This window comes from Lissotriton vulgaris, chromosome 1_2, assembly GCF_964263255.1.
Source record: "Lissotriton vulgaris chromosome 1_2, aLisVul1.2, whole genome shotgun sequence".
NCBI lineage: Eukaryota > Metazoa > Chordata > Amphibia > Caudata > Salamandridae > Lissotriton > Lissotriton vulgaris.
Genome location: NC_141686.1, coordinates 354,591,288 through 354,613,057, shown reverse-complemented (window position 1 = coordinate 354,613,057; position 21,770 = coordinate 354,591,288). Strand labels below are relative to the sequence as shown.

Genomic DNA, 21,770 nt, shown 5'->3' with positions numbered 1-21,770 from the left:
CATAAAATGGTCCTTAAGGAGGGAGCAGTACCAGTAGTGCATAAGGTACGGAACATACCGATATCCACGAGTGAGGCGGTGCGCCAGGAACTACGGAAGTTGGAAGAGCTAGATATCATCGAGCCAGTGGACAGTGCGGAATGGCTATCGCCCTTGGTAGTAGTTAAAAAACCCAATGGAAAGGTCAGGCTCTGTGTGGACCTGAGGGAGCTCAACAAAAACCTCATAGTGGAGAGGTTCCCGCTCCCCAGAATAGAGGAGATGCTAGCAAGGACAAAAGGTATCACCCACTTTTCCACCATAGACCTCACGTCTGCATACTACCAGATAGAACTGCACCGTCGAGCAGGAAGTACACAGCCTTCATAACGCCCTTTGGATGCTACCAATTCAGGAGAATGCCCTTCGGCCTGGCATCCGCTGCGGCCGTTTTCCAGAAGTTGATGCACAGGTTGTTTAAGGACATCTCGGGAGTGCAATATTTCCAAGACGACATCCTAGTGATGGGCTCCGACAAAGGTGAGCACGACAAGAAACTACATCAAGTGCTGGGTGTGCTGCAAGGCAAAGGAATGACGGCGGAATGGAGCAAGTGCAGAATAGGGTCTCGCACAGTGACCTACCTAGGGCACGAGATAGGAACACATGGCATCTCACCGAAGGAGCAAAACGTGAAGGCAATAAAGGACGCCAAAGCCCCAACAACCAAAGAGGAAGTGCGGTCATTCCTTGGAATGGCCGAGTATTACAGCAAGTTTGTCAGACATTTTGCCACGAGAACGTACAGGATGAGACAACTAATCAGGCACAATACAAAATTCGAATGGGACAGGGAGGCCCAGTCCGAATTTGAGTCCATTAAAGACTGTATCAGCCATGCCATCCCGTTGCAGGGGTATGTCCCCATGGGCAAGACTATTGTAACGACAGACGCAAGCGACAAGGGCTTGGGGGCTGTCTTGGCGCAAGAAAGGGAAGACGGAACCAAAGAAACAATCAGTTTTGCATCCCGGGCGCTGTCCCCGACGGAACAAAGGTACAGCGTAATTGAAAAGGAGATGCTGGCGGTCACGTGGGCATTGAACAAGTTTCGTCAGTTCATATGGGGCACGAAATTCAGGCTCCAAACGGATCACAAGCCACTCGTCAAAGTGTTGACATCATCGGGCAATGACACTGCCACCCCGAGAATAGCGAAAATGACCCTGAAGTTGCTAGATTATACATACGATGTAGAATATCTTCCAGGCACGCAGAACAAGGTAGCTGATTACCTCAGCCGGGCATCAGCCATGGAAGAGGCGCCGGGAGAGACCCCGGACACAGAGGAGATGGTCGCCAGCATGGAGGACCATGAGACATCGATCAGTGCACAGGAATGGCAGGCGGCTTACGAGCTCGATGAGGAGAAGATGGAAGTAAGGAAACATCTCAGGTCGGGGTGGCCGGACAAGAAGAAGCTAACGGAGGGTGTCCGACGTTTTTATGAAATAAGAGAAGAATTGTCCCTGAGTGACTCGGGGATATTCTTGTACAGAGGAGAGAGAGTGGTGCCCCCAGTGACACTAATACCCCGACTGCTGAAATCGCTCCACGAGGGGCATCTGGGCATAGTGAAAACCAAGGCGTTGGTCAAACAGATGTATTGGTGGCCAGGAATGGATGCCCACATCGAGAGACAAGTGCGGGAGTGCGGGCAGTGCCAAGGAGCGGACAAGGTGCTCCGCCCACTCCGACCAGCACTGGGGAAGTTCGACACCCCGCATGGCCCCTGGGAGGATGTGGCCATAGACATTCTGGGGCCCGTGCTGGACAGTAGAGGTGTGAATAAGTACATCTGTGTGTTAATAGACAAGTATTCTAAGTGGCCAGAAGTGGACATACAAGAGTCGATGGACACGGACACGATCTTGAAGTTCCTAACCTCGGTGTTCCTCAGAGAGGGAATACCCAAAACCATCCTCAGCGACAATGGTCCGCAATTTGTGTCGGACAAGTGGGGGAGATACATGAAGAGGAATGGGATCGAGGTGAGACACACTGCCGTGTACCATCCAGCTTGCAACGGCCAGGTCGAAAGGTTCAACAGGATGCTCATGGGCTCCATCCAGGCAGCCATATCGCAAGGAAAAGACTGGGAGGTGGAAGTAATGAACATGATATGGGCATACCGGATAACGCCCTCTGTAGTGGGGTATAGTCCGTTCCAAGTGCTAAGAGGACGGCATCCCTTCACCCGGGACAACGTAGCATGGAGGGAGAAGACCATCACCAGCAAGTGGTCCCCTGCGGTGGTGCAGCACAATCTGGAGAAGGCCCAGAAGATCTATGCAGCACACTATGACAAGCGACGCAGCACGAAGGAAACGGCGCTGGAAGAAGGGGAGTGGGTCAGGATCAAACTCCCCACCCTACAAAAGAAGGGCGAAACCAAATTCAGCCAGCCACTACAAGTCAAGGAGGTGCGTGGCAGGGCGGCTCTCCTCAGTGACGGCAAGGTCTGGTCACAAGATCGCATGGCCAGAGTCAACAAAATAGTAGTCTGGCCCAAGGCCGAGGAAGTCGACAGATGCATGGATCACCCGGAGGTTAGACCCCTTCCTGAGGAGGAGAGGGAGGGGAAAGGGGTAGAGGAGGAGGGTGAGAGGAGGGGTCAGAGGAAGGGAGTGAGGAGGAGGGGGAGGAGGGGGAGGGGAGGGGGCAGAAGAGGGGGGTGAAGAGGGGGAGGAGGGGGGCAGAGGACAGGGCAGGGGGCAGAGGGGATAGGAGCGAGGGGAGGGGGGGCAGAAGAGAGGGGAGGGGGAAGAGAAGAGGGGGCAGAGGAAGAGGGTGAGGAGGGGGGAGAAGAGGGGGGAGGAGGGGGCAGAGGAGAGGGGAGGGGACAGAGGGGAGAGGAGCGAGGGGAGGGGGGCAGAGGAGAGGGGGACGAGGGGAGGGGGCAGAAGAGATGGGGTGCAGGGGGAGGGGGGCGAGGGTAGGGGGCAGAGGAGAAGGGGAGCGAGGGAAGGGGCAGAGGAGAGGGGGAACACGGGGAGGGGGGCAGAGGAAAGGGGGGCGAGGGGAGGGGGGCACAGGAGGGGGGTGAGGGTGGGGGCTGAAGAGAGGAGGTCTGGTGGGGAGGAGGAGGTCGAGAGGAGGGGGCAGAGGAGGGGGGAGGAAGGGGTGGCAGAGCTGTGGGGAGCAGAGAAGGAAGAGGGGGCGAGGGGTAGAGGAGGAGAAGAGAGGGCCCACGGCAGAGGCTGCGAAGAAGGGAGGGCAAAGGAAGAGAGCTGGTGAGTCTCAGACGTGCCGCGAAGCCTTGGCCTCCATCGTCCATCAGCGTCACCTAGAGCCCTGACTCTACAGGCCTCCTGCCTCCTTCTTGCTCTCTTCCATCGCTTCTCTTTGCCTCTCTGCTCACAGCTGGGCCCTCCCTTGTTGTATTTGTCTCTCTAGTGTCTCTTCCTCCCATGCTTCTCTTGGCCTCTCTGCTCACAGCTGGGCCACCCTTGTTGCATTTGTCTCTCTTTTCTTTTTCCGCCCCACGCTTCTCTTTGCCTCTCTGCTCACAGCTGGGCCCTCCCTTGTTGTATTTGTCTCTCGTGTCTCTTCCATCACTTCTCTTGGCGTCTCTGCTCACAACTGGACACTCCTTGTTGCATTTGTCTCTCTAATGTCTGTTCTTCGGCTCACCTGTTGATTTGATCAGAATTTATTTATGCTTTCAGGAGGATGTGAGAAGGGATGGCTGGGCCAAGTCACTAGCAATGTGTCTTTGTGGAAGCAGTTAATGGCAGGGTTGAAGGCTTCACCTTTCTGCACAACTCTCTGTGCCAGTCATGGTGTACGAGCTCTATCTCCTCAAAACAGCTCTCCCAGGTTAGGATTTCTGGGGGGGGGGGGGAGGGCTGCTCTTACTGTATGTCCTATCAAGTGTGATTGCAGCTGTAAGTTGTTTGATGCACCTGGAAACTTCACAACCCTAGAACAGTTGGACAATCCTTGTAACAAGCATTGCTGTTATCCTTGGAGTCGCACATATCGGGTAGTACTGCAAGCTGACAGAAATGATATTGGATTCAACCCAGATCTGTGACTGGGGGTGAGTGACTGAAAAGTTTCAGCGCTCGGTCCATCATCTCCTTGTGTTTTATTAGTTCGACCTAAGTTGGCAGGGTATGCCCAGACGTGGGTCCCTTGCTCACTTTGGCACTGGATTCAAGCTAGACTGGCTGATGAAGGGTGATGCCCAGAAACCGGTCCCAGGATGCTTGTTTCCGGTTCAGGGAAGACCTGGCTTGGCAGTTCGGTCTGGACTGTTCCCATCCATAAGGCATAGGGTCAAGACTGATTTGCATATATCTGGGTGTGAACTGGGGTGCCGAAGTGAGCTAAAGAATGATGATGGATTCAACCCAGATCCCCGACTGGGGGTGAGTGTCTGAAAAGTTTACTCTTTAATCACGCGCACACGCACCCTCTGCATCCGCTTTGTTTGGGGCGGAAATGAACTAGCAATCTGCACCATTTTGGCCTTGATTACATTATCTGCTGCCCTTACTCAGAGCCCAAGGGAGCGGCAGACAGAGCCCTATTGTGAGTGGAGGACTCTTGTCATTTTGTGCCAAACTCACTTGGTTATGTGATGTTTAATAATTGTTATATATGTTATATATGACTCCCTTCAGTTAGCCACGGGTCGTTAAATAACAGCACATTGCTTTATATTTTTGCACCTATACTAACCGTGCTTAAACCCAATCTACATGTCCCAGAATGCTATGTTTCCTTGCTGAAATTTAGGACTTTACGGTGCACTGTGCAATGGGGTCACATTGTGACCGTGTTATAGTACATCAAAGATTCAATCTGGTCTCAGTTTGTGGGTTTAAACTCCTTTATATTGGGAAAGGATCCACAAATATCCCATTTGCGGTTCTTACTTGTTTTCACAAATACATGTTCAGACCTTGTACTTCAATTTGGGGGAGATTATCACTTTAATGGATTAACAGTTGTGCTAGAAGGAAACAAAAGCGTATTTTTACAGAAAAATATTAGTTTCATCTTTTTAATACATTTCTAAGCGCTTTTGCTCACAGTTCTATACATTGAAATCTTTGATTTCCAAACTTTGTTCTCCAAAGTATTGTGAGGGTTTTATCAAAGCAGATTTATAAAGCACAGCTAATTTCCCAATAGGGTATCCAGGCACTGGTAGCCATGCTGCTCGGGTGAATTAATTCAACAACCAGGCCTTGAGTCCCTCCCTGAATGGAGGTTGAGGTCGGAGGTGAAGGGGGAGGCTGTTCTAGGACTTCGCCGCGGGGTAGGAGAAGGAGCGTCCTCTATTGTTGCTTCAGCGGACGCGGAGTGGTGTGAGACAGGGAGATGGAATGCAGATGTCTGAAGGGTTGATGGAACCTTAGGTGGTGGTTGATATAAGCTGGTCCTTGGTTTTGCACAGCTTTGTAGTTGGGGGTCAGCGTCCTAAATTGACAACTTTTGTGGACGAGGAGCCAGTGGAGATTCTTGAGCTGTGGGGTAATGTGGGTATGTCTGGGGAGGTAGATGCTGAGCTTGGCCGCTGAGTTCTGTATGGTCTGCAATCCATCAATCAATCAATCATAGCACTTGTATAGCGCACTACTCACCCAGAAGGGTCTCAAGGCGCTTGGGGGAGGGGTCCGCTACTGCTCGAACAGCCAGGTCTTGAGTTGTCTCCGGATGGCGAGGTGGTCCTGGGTCAGCCGAAGGTGGATGAAGAGGGAGTTCCATGTCTTGGCCGCCAGGTAGGAGAAGGATCTGCCTCCGGCGGTGGCTCTTCGGATGCGTGGTACGGCGGCGAGGGCGAGGCTGGTAGACCGTAGCTGGCGGGTGGGCGTGTAGAAGGTCAGGCGGTCGTTGAGGTACTTGGGGCCCAGTTCGTGGAGAGACTTGTGTGCGTGGGTGAGGAGCCTGAACGTGATCCTCTTGTTGACGGGGAGCCAGTGCAGGTCCCTCAGGTGGCCGGAGATGTGGCTGCGTCGGGGGATGTCTAGAATGAGTCTGCAGGAGGCGTTCTGGATGCGTTGGAGTCTTTTCCGTAGCTTGGCCGTGGTTCCGGCGTAGAGGGTGTTTCCGTAGTCCAGTCGGCTTGTGACGAGTGCCTGGGTGACCGTCTTCCTGGTTTCGGTCGGGATCCATCGGAAGATCTTGCGAAGCATGCGAAGGGTGTGAAAGCATGATGAGGAGACGGCATTGACTTGTCTGGTCATCGAGAGGGAGGAGTCCAGGATGAAGCCTAGGTTGCGTGCATGGTCTGTTGGCTTGGGAGCGGTGCCCAGGGGCCACCAGGAGTCGTCCCAGGTGGAGGGCGATGGTCCCAGGATGAGGACTTCCGTCTTGTCTGAGTTCAGTTTCAGGCGGCTGTTCTTCATCCACTCGGCGACGTCTTTCATCCCTTCGTGTAGGCTGGTTCTGGCGGTGTCGGGGTCTCTGGTGAGGGAGAGGATCAGCTGGGTGTCGTCGGCGTAGGAGATGATGTTGAGGTTGTGTTGGCGTGCAATGGCAGCAAGAGGTCTCATGTAGACGTTGAAGAGGGTGGGGCTGAGTGATGATCCTTGCGGGACGCCGCAGATGACTTCGGTGGCCTCGGATCGAAATGGGGGGAGGCAGTCTCTCTGTGTCTGCAGTCTCTTCAGGGTGTGTGTGGTAATTCCTGCATAGGGTGTTGCCGTAGTCCAGGCAGCTAGTAACGAGGGGTTGAGTGATAGTGCGTCTGGTGCTGATTGGGAGACATTGGAAGATCTTTCAGAGCATGCAAAGAGTGAAGTAGCAGGCGGAGGAGACTGCGTATATGTGTTTTTTTTTGGGTGAGTTTGTCCAGGAGGATGTAGAGGTTCCGGGCATGGTCTGTAGGAGTGGGTGAGGCTCCTAGTTCAGCAAACCACCCAAGAGTCGTTCCATGAGTAGGTGTTGTTCTTGAAGATCAGTTCTTCTGTTTTTTTTGTGTTGAGTTTGATGCAGTTGTTTTGCATTCAGTTGGCAACGTTTGTTCAAACTAGCATATGAAACTATACCTTACCGTTCATTGAGATATTAAGGGTTTATAGAACCCCGGGCAACATATTTGGGGATCCCTATTTGGAATACATTTGAATTTATTACCACTTTTGGGTTCAATTGAAGTCCCTGTGATGCCAAAAAAAGATTGAACCATGTTAAACCTTCGAACCCGGGCCGGCAAAAGCATCTAAAAGCCCAAGCTGGCTATAGTCCACCAGCCAAGTACTATCAAAAGAAGCTTGAACAGATATTAATAAAGATATATTTATTTTTGAGTTTGGTTCTAGATCTTTTACTTGCAAAAACATTTTAAGTGGATATCCAGCCAGCTTGTTATTCCCATTGCAGGGAAACCTGCTACGTTTAGTGGACTAGTGCATAATATTACAATAAAAAGACATATGCATGTAGCACTTGAAATTGTAGCTTTAGTTGCAGAAAATGTGTTACCGTAAATATAGCCCTTTCACCATTGCATTCCTGCTACAGCAGCGAAAAATCAAAGCACTGCTCTGAGGATTTTCACAGTCCCATCTAATAACTTTCTCTTTATTTCTCTTCCACTGCATTGTCCAACTTCACTTCTATTAATGTGTAAACCTCTCCAGCTCGGCAGGTACCTGTGAGCCTCCTGAGTAAGATAATGGGACCGGCCAGGATACAAGAGATGCACTGAGACTTAAAGAGAACAGTTGAGCGAGAGACATGAAGTAGAGGTGGAAGGGAGAGACTGAAATGATGTAGAAAGATATGTCAGGTGGAGAGAGGAAAAGAATATAGAAAAATGGTGAGGTAGCCGGATGGAAAGATGAAGAGTGGTAGCTGGAGGAAGATGTGAAAGAGAGGTAGAGAAATAGGTAGAGTTTAGAGTGAGGTAGGGAGAAGGTAATGTAGAGAGGCAGAAGAGGACAGTATTCCAAGGGGGGGAGGTGAAGAGAGAGAGAGAGAGAGAGAGAGAGAGAGGTAATGTAGATAAAAGGTGAATTAGAGAGAGGTAAAAGCAGCAAGAAGTGGACGATGCACGATATAGAGTGCAAAATGGAAAGGGTGAGAGCACAACATTTCAGGTAAGGACAGTAGAAAGGGGTGAAGTGTCGATAGAGGAATCCTCTGTAGAGAGAATCGAGGAATTTGAAAACTTATATGAACTAGAGAAAGAGAGGTAATGTTAACAAGCATTAGAAATGCAATAGGTCTTGGATTTATTTGAGTTAGAGGTAATGGCATTGTAAATGGCAATGTCTTTTATCCATGTGTTATGGAGTGTATGCATGTGGTGTGTAGTAGAAATATGTGGGTTGGATTGGAATTGTATCAATGGTGGCATGCTGCCCTTTAGATGAATATGTTTAAAAGTGAAGTGCACCATACTGCGATTGCTACAATAGTTTATTGTGGATGCGTTAACAATTGATGTGTGCACTGATGGCTGTTGGTGTGTGTGCCTGTAGAAATTGTTCACTGATGGCTGGTGGTGTGTGTGCTTGGTGGAAGTGTGCACTGCTGGCTGGAGGTGTGTGTGCTTGGTGGAAGTGTGCACTGACGGCTGGTGGTGTGTGTGCCTGGTAAAAGCGTGCACTGACGGCTGGTGGTGAGTGCGCCTGGTAAAAGCGTGCACTGACGGCTGGTGGTGAGTGCGCCTGGTGAAAGTGTGCACTGATGGCTGGTGGTATGTGTGTGATTGGTGAAAGCGTGCACTGATGTTTGGTGTTGTGTGCCTGGTGGAAGCCTGCACTGACGCCGGGTGGTGTATGTGCCCGGTGAAAGCATGCACTGATGGCTGGTGGTGTGTGTGTGGCTGGTGAAAGTGTGCACTGATGGCTGGTGGTGGTTGTGTCTGGTGAAAGCGTGCACTGATGGCTGGTGGTGTGTGGTTGTGTGTGTTTGTGGGGAGTGTGTGGTGGTGTGTGTGTGGTCTTATGTGTGTGGTTTTATGTATGTGTGTGTGTGGTGGACTTAGTTCGAGTGTTCGGATCCTGCACACTCACACACTGTTCACTCTGCACACTTAGACACTGTTCACTCTGCACACTCACACACTGTTCACCCTGCACACTCACACACTGTTCACCCTGCACACTCACACACTGTTCACCCTGCACACTCACACACTGTTCACCCTGCACACTCACACACTGTTCACCCTGCACACTCACACACTGTTCACCCTGCACACTCACACACTGTTCACTCTGCAGTCACACTCACTCTGCAGTCACTCTGCAGTCACTGTCACTCTGCAGTCACTCTGCAGTCACACTCACTCTGCAGTCACTCTGCACTCGCACTCACTCTGCAGTCACTCTGCACTCGCAGCCACTCTGCACTCGCACTCACTCTGCAGTCACTCTGCACTCGCACTCACTCTGAAGTCACTCTGCACCTGCACTCACTCTGCACTCACTCTGCACCTGCACTCACTCTGCACTCACTCTGTACTCTCCACTCACTCTCTCTGCACTCACTCTGCACTCTCCACTCACTCTCTCTGCACTCACTCTGCACTCACTCTGTACTCTGCACTCACTCTCTCTGCACTCACTCTCTCTGCACTCACTCTCTCTGCACTCACTCTCTCTGCACTCACTCTGCACTTTGCACTCACTCTCTCTGCACTCACTCTGTACTCTGCACTCACTCACTGTGCACCTGCACTCAACAGCACTCTGCCCTCAACATCGCACATCACTCTGCCCTCAACAGCGCACATCACTCTGCCCTCAACAGCGCACATCACTCTGCCCTCAACAGCACACATCACTCTGCACTCAACAGCACACTGCACTCTACACTCAACAGCACTCTGCACTCAACAGCACTCTGCCCTCAACAGCACTCTACACTCAGCCCTCAACATCACTCTGCCCTCAACAGCACTCTGCCCTCTGCCCTCAAGAGCACACAGCACTCTGTCCTCAACAGCACACAGCACTCTGTCCTCAACAGCACACAGCACTCTGCACTCAACAGCACACAGCACTCTGCACTCAACAGCACACATCACTCTGCACTCAACAGCAGACAGCACTCTGCCCTCAACAGCACTCTGCCTTCTGCACTCAACAGCACACATCACTCTGCACTCAACAGCACACATCACTCTGCACTCAACATCACACAGCACTCTGCACTCAACAGCACACAACACTCTGCACTCAATAGCACACAGCACTCTGCACTCAACAGCACACAGCACTCTGCACTCAACAGCACACATCACTCGGCACTCAACAGCACATATCACTCGGCACTCAACAGCACACAGCACTCTGCACTCAACAGCACACATCACTCTGCACTCAACAGCACACATCACTCTGCACTCAACAGCACACATCACTCTGCACTCAACAGCACACATCACTCTGCACTCAACAGCACACATCACTCTGCACTCAACAGCACACAGCACTCTGCACTCAATAGCCCACAGCACTCTGCACTCAACAGCACACAGCACTCTGCACTCAACAGCACACAGCACTCTGCACTCAACAGCACACAACACTCTGCACTCAACAGCACACATCACTCTGCACTCAACAGCACACGTCACTCTGCACTCAACAGCACACAGCACTCTGCACTCAATAGCCCACAGCACTCTGCACTCTACAGCCCACAGCACTCTGCACTCAACAGCACTCTGCACTCAACAGCACTCTGCACTCAACAGCACTCTGCACTCAACAGCACAGCACTCAACAGCACAGCACTCAACAGCACACATCACTCAACAGCACACATCACTCAACAGCACTCAACAGCACTCTGCACTCAACAGCACACATCACTCTGCTCTCAACAGCACTCTGCACTCTGCTCTCAACAGCACTCTGCACTCACCCTGCACGCACTCTGCACGCATTCACTCACACTCTGCAGTGTAAATCTTCCGGGCTTTTGAGGGTTGGAAAAGTGAGTGCCATAACACTGGATAATAAATACAATAACTGTGGTTAGAAGCAGCATGTGTGTGGAACGAGGCGCTACACCAAAATAAATTATTTATTGCAAGTATATAAACAATAACATTTTAACTGTCAGTGTAAGTCTCTTGCTGGAACTACAGTCCCAACAAAAAATAAACCTTTCGGCAGTTAAAAGTCTCATCTGCGTCTAGCTTGCTTTCTTTGACCAGACACACGTTTTTCAGACACACGTTTTTTGGATCTTATTGAGTTATCCCCTCTGCTCGTGAACATTGTAAATTGTACCCTCTCTTCTCTGAGTGCTACTATGTCCTGTATTTTTCTTCTTCATAAATGTCTTTATTGTTATCACTCTGCTGCTCTCTGCAAATGTATAAAGCGCTCTGATACCCGTCAAGTTTGCGCTATAAAAAACTATCAAATAAATAAATAATTGCATGAAGCCGTGTTTTAAATCTAGTGTCCGAGATATATTTTGTTAAGTTAATTTCGGAAAAAACATTACGAGTCATTGCCTGTGGGAGTTCTTTTAATCTTGGCGAAGCAATGCTGCACCATGCCACATCTTGAGAGACGGGAGTGACATGCAGCATACGTTATGTTATGTTATGTTATTATGAATTTGTAGAGCGCACGTTCACCCTGGGGTTTCTTGGCGCTGTGTACCGCTAGGGAACCCGTCCTGGCTTTCCCTGTGAGATGGTCCCTATTGGGCAACCCCAAGGTGAAGCCAGGCATCCCCGGCAGCGAGGGGTCCGTTGTGGAGATTAAGCAAGCTATTGCCCAGAGTTGCAGCGTGGGACCCATGGTTAGAGAGGCACCGAGGCGAGATTTATCGAGCCCGCTGACATTGGTTCCGTACCCTGCCGCGTCGCGAATTGAACCCTGGTCCCGGGCCGACCTCTGCTTCTGGGTCTGCCGCCTCTAACCGGTGAGCCACACTTCTCCACATACAAACTATATACTGTGGTTTAACTAAGCAAAGGACGGGTGCTGGGGGTGAAATGTCTAACCGGTGAGCCACACTTCTCCACATACAAACTATATACTGTGGTTTAACTAAGCAAAGGACGGGTGCTGGGGGTGAAATGTGCTGAGAGATTTTTATTATGTCGAAAAGAAAGGACAAAACATTAGGAAACATCTGGACAATTTATCTTGCAAATCTAGGCCGATACACTAATGGTCTGTAACGTTACTCAAAGCTCCAGTACAAACAAGAATGTTCCACTCATAAGCCAGCTCTTCAAAGGCCAACACTTACACATGAAAGGATGCAGACGAACGCGTGCCCACCAAACTCACTGCAGACTGGTGAACGCGCCCCGACCATCTGGATTCTATTACCGCGGCACCCTGACAGCTCGTAATTGAAAACGTATTACACTCCCCTGCGCATAACTGCACAGAATATGCAGGAAGTGCCGAACCTGAAATCCATATAGCCTATTGTGTGAAGGCTACTACAAACACAGCACCGCGAGGACCAATTACCATGCAGATGGCAAAAAAAACTACTGAAAAATCTCGTGCACTGAGGAATTTTTACTACACTATTCTGAGCCCCTTAACAAAACGGCTCGGAGCTTCACCCCACTTCTGACGAAGTGGTGACGTAGGCCGAGCCCTAAAAAGGCAATATTGAGTTTTGGGAAAATTAAAGAGGAATAGACAGTTAGGTAGAGCGATCCCTACAGATAACGTTTGAGAGAGATAGTTGAGATGGAGGGAGTGAGGTGAAATGGAGAAGGAGGTCCAGAGAATGATGTGTGTTTGAGTGAAAGAGCGAGTGAGGGAGAGAGAAAGAGAGAATAGTTAATGGTTTTGAGGTAGCGCAATTGAGGTAGCCAGAAACAAGTAATCTATTTAGAGAGGTGAAGGAAAGGAAACAGAGGTAGAGGGTGAGAAAGAAAGGTGGAGATAGAAGGCAGTGAACTAATAATGAGTTACATTTAAAATGTATGTTTAGTGAGTGAGGGATTGGTGGGGCAGAGAGAGGTGAGGCAGAGAGAAATGAGCTAGAAAGGAGAGGAGAAGTGTGAGGCACAGAAAGGTATGAGAGAGAAGGTAGGATAGGTTAGGTAAAAGGACGTGAAGAGAAGATGGAGGTAAGGTAAAGCCAGAGATGAGTTTGTGTGAGAAGGGAAATGGAAGGAGGAGAGATACAGGGATGTAATAGAGAAACAAAATAAGTGTGGTACAGAGATAGGGATGAGGTAGAGGGAAATGAGTAAGAGAGCAGGGTTAAGAGTGATAGATAAATATGTAGGTACAGAAACTGAAAGAGAGGCAAGGGCATGAGAGAGAGGTATAGAAAGATGGACCAGAGTGAGGTATATTGGATGAGAGCTGAGGTAAAGAGATCAGAGATAAAAGAGAGGGTGGAGGTACATAGAGAAGTAGAGATAGGTTAAGTGGGACAGAGAGGTGAAGTGCGGAGAGCGTGATGAAACACACTCATTGTAATTGCCACCTGCTGACGGAGAATGTGAGGGTTAGGACTAGGCAGACCACGCATGCACAAGAGAATGTGAGGGTTGAAGCTGGGCATACCAAGCATGCACGAGAGAATGTGAGGGTGGAAGCTGGACAGACCACGCATGCTCAATAGAATGTGAGGGTTAAGGCTGGGCAGACCACGCATGCACAAGAGAATGTGAGGGTTGAAGCTGGGTAGACCAAGCATGCACGAGAGAATGTGAGGGTGGAAGCTGGGCAGACCACGCATGCACAAGAGAATGTGAGGGTTAAGGATGGGCAGACCACGGTTGCACTCGTACGGAGCAGATTTATTATTTTTTAGTGCACCGCAGTGCAGCAGTTCAGTTCAGCGCTGTAAAGTGCGAGGGGGAGAAAGAAGCGCTGAGCCAGATTTATGAAATACTGCACGCTGCTGCTCACTACCCCTGCACTAGTACGCAGTCTACCTAGTGCCACACAAAACCTTTACACCATAGGCCAGAGGTGTGTGTGATGTGTAGCATAGAATTTGTACTGGAAACACACTTACAGTACAAAATCCTATACATAGAGTAATCCTTAAACACTCCAGAGTTTGTGTTTGTGCTGTAAAGTGCTGCACAGGTTATGTTTGAGCTGTGAAGTGCAGGGCAGGCTGTGTTTGTGCTGTGGTGTGCTGCGCACATGCAATGTGTGGTGTGTTTGAAGAAGTGTCAGTTTTTCTGTGTTGTGGTTAATCAAAGAGAACTAGCTATGTCTGTATGCTATGTGTCTGCATGGGAAACCATTTGGTTTAGTGTGAAGGCCCTCACCCACCAACCTAGTTGGTGGCATACTCCATCATCGGGCCCCACCCGAGGCACCGAGTTCGCCTCAGGTGTGCTGCGACGCCAGATTACTGCGGAGCGGGTTTTTTGGAAGGTGAGTGTGCTGTGCAGGTGTGTTGCGTGAGATTTCAAAATTCTCTCCTTGGGGTCCCTAACGGTTACTTCATGGGTGGGCCCCAGGCAGAGCTGGCTTGGGACGTGTATGGGTTGACTTATGGTCCCCCACGTCCAGTGTGCTGTAAAGTGCAGGTCAGGTTGTGTTTGTGATGTAGTGTGCTGCGCAATGTGTGGTGTATTTGAAGAAGTGACAGTTTTTCTGTGTTATCACCAGCTTCAGTGGCTTTTTTAACATAAAATTCACAGACCCTCAGTACTCTCACAACACGATATTGAAGCGTTGTACATTTTTCCATATTTCCGCGCGTCGCTAATATATGAAGTATCGCGTGTTCATGGTGGTGATAGAAAGGGAAGTTTATTTCTTACAGAATGCTCCACCCACAGATCTGCTCCCTTCTGAGATACTGACACCTTCCAACTCCCTCAGCAGCATTCCACATTGGGTGTCGCCTCAGAGACTCTGGGATGTCACAGCTCTGTTTGAAGAGACTGCAAGAACTTTGTCTGAGGATTAAGCCGTGATTATTTGAGGTGTTACATGTGATTGTGCAGATCTGTGCCCACCCTGTGCCCGCCCTGTGTGTAGATCTCTGGGAGCTGTGAATGGCCTGGACGAAGCCTAATCTTTCGATACAAAATGTATGGAAGTGATTTGTGTGTGCGAGACAGTGTGTATGTGCTTGTTTGTGATTGGTCCTCTTGGGTGGATTGAATCTATATGAGTGTGTAAGCGACTGATCCGTCTGATTACTTATTTCCAGTGTGAGTGTGTAGGTCTTTGGGCCTGGAGATCAATTGTATTTCACGTGTGTGTGTGCACGGCAGAGCACAATGCCTGTGTAATTGTGCAGCATTGAAGATGTAGTTAAGAGATATCTAGTTTGTTACATTATTCCATTTATAAATGAGGTGTGAGGCTGTACAAGTGAGAGTTGGAGTTTGTGTCACATCAGTGAGTACAGAATTGAATGGAGTTTTTAAAGAGCAATTTTTTCTGTGTGCGTGTTTGTTGTAAACATTTTGCATGTGTGTTGCAAGCATTTTGCCAAAGACAAGCCTGTCTGCTGCCAGCCACACCTGGCTGCATCCGCTGGGACCAGGAATCTCGTAGTATACTCAATATTTTTCATCTTCAGCATAAGATCAATTGTCTTTCAGGTACACAGATTTTAGTATCTCCCCCCCATGCTTGTCTCAACTTTAGAAACAAATGGTCTGTATGCCAGCCACACACATTACAAATTACTCAAACTGAAGGTGTAGATCTGTTTCCCTTTCTCAATTTTGGAATTGATGACGACAACTCGGACCCTAAAGATAATGAATTTGCTGAGTTAATGGTGTTATTGAGTTTACACCAACACATTACATGCTCAGGTCACATAAAACGAAATCCCTTAGATCTGATCTAGGCGTATAATTTGAATCGACCCAATATAATCATCCCTCCTTGCTTACAGTCCGGTCAGTATTTGATCAGCGTGTATTTGATCAGCGTTGTATTCCGGTAGATTTTTCTAACGTAATCCACAAGCAGTAAATGAAACCATACACACATGGCGATACATTAATACAGAGCCAGTGTTATCAACACTTTCAAACCCCTCCCCCTCTTCCCATCAATTGAAGACATTCTCCCCAAAGAAAAATAATCCACTCTGTGGCTCAGACATGCTAGTGACCCACACCCTGCAAATCCAACAGCGTGTTATAAACCGCACCAGACCAGTGCCCTGGTACAAGCCAGAGTTAAAGGAGGCGAAACCTGGTTTGCGTCGACACTGGCGGGAAAGGGATGATGAAGAGAGCAAAATCAAATTTAAAATTGAGCTTGAGGAATATAAAGACAAAACCGCTCATGCAAAGCCCTTTTAATAGGCAAATGATAAAAATACTATTTTAATATCCTGAATGATTAGTCGCCCCCAGATGAAATGAGAACTTCCCTGAATCCTATTGAGGCATTTTGTGACAATCTAAATACTTTTTTTTTTTTATTCAAATCGTTTTTATTTAGGAAAAAGAAATAGAAGAAAGACAAGACAATATTGTATAATAAAAATACAATAAAATACAATAAATGCAATAATAAGGCAAAAGGAAGTGATTGCATTGAATCATGTAAGAAGTTGGAATGAGTTGCACACATATTTGAACAGAATTACAGACATACCTAATACTAACAAAATCATACAAAATGCAAATGAACAAACGTTGCACAGTTAAGACATATACAATTGCATATACAGTCGATATATCTATGTGTAAATATGTGTCTAGGGTCTTGTGAAGAAGTGTGGCTCAATGGTTAGAGCAGCAGACCCTGATGCAGAGGTCTGGCCCGGACCTGGGTTCAATTCCCGCCTCGGCGGGTCTTGGGCTCAATTTCCCCAGACCTGATAATTCTCGCCTCGGTGCCTATTCTAAGCATGGGTCCCACTCTGCAACTCTGGGCAATAGCTTGCTTAATCTCCACAACAGCCCCAACAGCGCTGGGATGGCTGGCTTCACCTTGGGGGTGCCCAGGAGTGGGCACTTCACAGGGAAAGACCAGGAAGGGTTCCACAGCGGTATGTGTACAGCGCCTTGAGACCCCTTCGGGGGTGATACGTGCGCTATGTAAGCACTACATTTACATTTACATTTTACATTTGTGGTACTATCATCTATAGACGCCTCACAGTTCAGATTGTCTGTGGGTATATTGACTTGAAATTGGTATTTGATTACTGCCGACATGGAGTGTGATATAGATTCTGCACCAACGCACCTACGGCAGATCAAATGAAAAGGAGGAGGCATCAAGCGATTTCCATAGCTTCTTATGAGAAACGCGCCCTGGGGAGGAGTGTAGGGCCGTGTTATCAGCCCCTCTTAAAAAGGACAACCATTCTTACCACATTTTGAACGACACTTCGGAGGCGTTCTTCCACTTACATAATACCACCTTGCTTGCTAAAGTAAGAAATAAATCAAGAAGCTGTCGGTCGGTAGCATTTGTCAATTTCAGGTCAAGCACTCCTAGTAGGACATAAGAAAATTCCCTTGTGGGCTTGATACCGAAAACATGTTCTATGCATTCAAAGATTTTTTCCCAATAATTCCCCAAGGAGGGGCAATTAAAGCATATGGGCCAGGTCTCCTACTCCTGAGTCACAATTCCAACACTTAGGGTCGTCTTTTAGGTGAAGTATAAAAAGCTTCTCTGGTGTCCAGTAAGTTCTATTGATTATCATGTATTTAGTTTGTGCCAGTATAGGAGAGACCTTGTTCCTGAAGGCAGTGGTGTGCATAATATCAAAAGTCAGGCCCGTTACATTGGGCTCTGTTTCCCTTCTTATCTCATTTCGTCTATGTGTTTTCTGGGGATGGGGAGAAGAAGTTTGTAAACCTTTGAGACAAAATGCCCCGCCACTCTGATACGGGTGATGATGTTCCAAAGCCAAGGAACAAGCGCTTTTAATTTCAGAAAGTCATAAAAATCTATTGGCGAGATACCATGTGTGGCTTGAATTGAAGAAAACGGTGGTGGGTTGCTTCTTTCATACAGATCACTCACTAGGTTGATGCCTTTTTTAGACCAGTGTACCCATTGGAGAGGTTCTCCATTGATTTTTAGCATGGGATTATGCCATAAGGCAATGGAGGTGGATTTCTTGAGCTTTAGGCCCATATGATGTGATTGTTCGAGTTTCAGAAGGGCCCGTCTCGTGTTCAGTAAGATGTATTTCGAATGGAGCAGATGTAAGAGGTCCATGGTGAGTAGGGCTGAGAGGGGAATACTACCAATGATGGCTCTTTCAATATCTAGCCACAGTGGGGTGTAGGCTAAGTCGTCGCATAACCATTGGGCACCCTGTTTACATAGGAACGCAGTTTGGTAATGTCTGAAGTTTAGGAGGCCCAGGCCGCCTCTTTCTTTAGCTAGTTGTAGCTTTTTCATTGATATCCTAGGCTTCTTCCCTTGCCACAAAAATGTACCAAATAGCTTATCCACCTTATGTAGGAAGTTGTCTGAAAAGGTCATTAGTAACATACTTGCCAAGTAGTTTACCAAGGGGGTTACCATCATTTTCAGGGTTTCAGCCCTACCCCACCAGGATAAATATTTAGGAGACCAAGCGTCAAGTAATTTGGGAGATTTTCTTCAGTAGTATATTTTCGTTAGTTCTTAATGTGGATATTAGGTCCCTATCAAAATCCAAACCTAAATATTTGAAGCAGCCTGGCTGCCATGTCAGGCCAGAATCCCCTAGAATCTCTTTATTCCCTAGGTTGTTTAGTAGTTTGACTTCTGTTTTGTCTTTGTTTAATTTATATTCAGAGACCTTGGAAAACTCCTCAATAGTAGTGAGGAGGGCCGGTATAGCCTCCTCCGCCTTCTCTGATACGACTAAGACGTCATCCGCATAGGCCGTTATTTTTATAGTGCATTCATTAAAAGGAATGGCTGCTATATCTCTGTTGTGCCTAATATGGTGTAGGAATGATTCAATGGCCAGTAAGAACAGTGATGGGACGAGAGGCCATCCCTGTCTGGTGCCCTGGTGTAGACGGAACGATGATGAGAACGACCCCCCCCCGCTCTGACCCTTGCTGATGGACAGAAATAAAGGGACATGATCATCCTTATAAATGATGGTCCCAGGTTAACTTTATTTAGAACAGCCTCCAGATACATCTAGTCCACTTTATCAAATGCTTTCTCGGCATCGAGTGTGATTGCTGCTGTAGGGGTACGCTTTCTCAAGCACATGTGCTAGAGTCCTGGTGTTATCGCTGGACAGCCTGTACTTCAAAAACCCTGCTTGAGATGGGTGTATGAGTTTGGGTAAAACTCTCTGGAGGCGGTCGGCTAAAATTGAGGCTAAAAGCTTACAATCCAAATTAATAAGTGAGATGGGCCTATAGTTCTTGGGCAACTTTGGATCCTTCCCATCTTTAGGTAAGACCGCAATGATGGCTTCTGATAGTGTACCCTTTGTCTCTCCTGTCTCATTGATCTCCCAAAACATGTGAAGGAGTGGTTGTGATACTACGGAGGAGAATCATTTATAGAATCTGGCAGAAAACCCATCGGGTCCCGGGGCCTTCCCACATTTTAGCGATTTCATGGCTTTCTCAACTTCTAGGCTCGTAATTGGACTATTAATGTCTGCTTGCTCTTCCGAGGAGAGAGACGGTAGCATGCATTCACTTAAGTAATCTTTGATCTTGTTGCCTTCGACTTCCGTGTTTTTAGCGTAACGACGTTCATAGAAATCTTTGAATATCTCTGTAATTTTTTTTTTTTTTTTTGGAAAACCTTTATTGATAGAAAAAGTACACCGCTATTCAGCCGTACATCCCGGAGGCCAGGCAGCATGAAGTCAGCAGGAAAGGTCGTGCACAACACCATAAGCAGAAGCAATCAGGTTTAATTTTTAAATAAGAGTGAACTCAAAAATAAATAAACCATGAGGTAGAAAGGCCCAGAAAGGGCCAAAAGAAAAGGTGTGCAGGAAGCACAATAGGCAGCGAAAGAGAAAGAGAAGAAGGCTGAGGACAATACAGATTTAGCGGGCTTTTGTAGCGGGAGGGGGTCGGAGGCTCAACACCCAAGAATGTGTACAATAAGAGTGACTACTGTGAAAGATGTGGGGGGGTAGCACAACAGAAGGCATACATTGGAGTCCCGGGTATGGGGTACTACGGGGAAGGCAGGGTGTCAATATCGAGTTCCACGGGGGGGTCGCAGATGTCTCCCCTATAGGAGTTCCAGGCACCCCACACAGACATCCACATTCTAGGTTTACCCCTGGCCACATACACCGTCTTCTCACGCAGCATGCACCAGTCCATATTCGACTCCCAGAGGCTGAGCGAGGGGGGAGCCGGCGCACCCCATTTCTGGGCGATATCTCTTTTGGCCACCATGTTACCCAGGGTGACCCATCGGGTCTGCGCAACACTATAGTCAGTCGGGCCCCAGATGTTAAGGAGGCATCTACGGGCCTCAGCCGGCAGGGTCACACCAGTCACTTCTTCCATCACGGCATGCACACGCGTCCAGTATCGGGTCACACAAGGGCATTCCCATATAATGTGGAGGAAGGTCCCAAGCATTCCACAACCCCTTCGGCACATGCCATCTGTAGACAGCCCCATGTGTATTAGTCTGGGACCGGTAACATACACCCTGTGCAGTATCTTCAGCTGCACCAGGCGGAGACGCGCCGAAATTGCCACTTCCCTGGGAGAGGAAATCGCCGATTGCCACTCCTCGTCATCCACCTCAATTCCATCATGCACCCAAAGCTCTCTCAATCGTACCAGCAAGTCAACTCGCACATTAATAAGTTTTTTGTAGGTCAGGGAGATAGCGCTGTCCGGCATGTGGCCGTCCAACACCCGATCCTCCAGGGGAGATGATTCAGGGATCGCTTCCGCCCCCGACACATAGGGGGAAAGTGCATGGCTAAGTTGAGCGTGCCGGAAATATTCCGATGCCGCCAATTGGTACTCTGACTGCAACACTTCGAAGGACTTGACCCTACCCCTGGCCACCATGTCCCCAACCTTGGATATCCCGATAGTGTCCCACCTGTCGAAGCCCTTTGTGTGCCACAACTTCCCCAACACGTCCGAATCAAACAGCGGGGTGGCCATGGTAACCCTATTGTGCCAGCCCAACGTTTTAGTAACTGCGCGCCAAATATGGACCATAGTCTTAGTGGGACCCGTAAGCTTCCGATCCAGAGACCTGGAGTATAACGCTCTGTAGTAATTCCCGTCTCCCACAAGCCATCGATCCATAGCATAGCCTGGGTTAACCGCCGGTCCGTAGAGGCCGTGATTGATTGCCGCAAGTTGGGATGCCCAGTAATATCGCCGCACGTCGGGCAACGCGATACCCCCATCGTAACTCGGTATAGTCAGCTTGGCCAGCGCAATCCGCGGCCTGCCGTCCCACAGTAGTGCTCGCTGGATAGATTCTATTTGCACAAAGTATTTAGCTGGCACTGGGTCCTGGGTGTTCTGCAGGGCATACAGGAACCGAGGTAACGCCATCATTTTAAAAAGGGCCGCCCTGCCCATAAGGGATATCGGCAACTTCCGCCAGCCCTCGACGTCCCGGCGCAGCCGCTCCAACGGTGGAAGGAGGTTGTGCAAGTAGCGGGCTCGGGAGTCCCGCGACACGTAGATGCCTAAATACCGGAAGCCCTGTTGGGCCACCTGGATCGAGCACCCCCGGGGGAGACGCGGCGTATCCCCGGATAGTACATACAGCGAGGACTTAGTCCAGTTGATTACCAGGCCCGAATGGGCCCCAAAAATCCCCAAGAGATCGAAAGCCACTATGAGGGAATGACAGGGAGAAGTGAGATATAAAAGGATGTCATCAGCATAGAGCGACACCCGGTCC

The 21,770-nt window shown here is 48.9% G+C and overlaps 1 protein-coding gene across 1 annotated transcript in view; it reads left to right on the top strand.

The window, feature by feature from the left end:
- Positions 1-3,769: 3,769 nt before the first annotated feature.
- Positions 3,770-21,770, top strand: part of LOC147736800 (uncharacterized) — a 433,099-nt gene continuing 415,098 nt past the window's right edge. Inside the window, 1 exon segment of the mRNA XM_086952702.1 lies at positions 3,770-3,858. Within this exon segment, the coding sequence (XP_086808828.1) occupies positions 3,770-3,858 (89 nt within the window).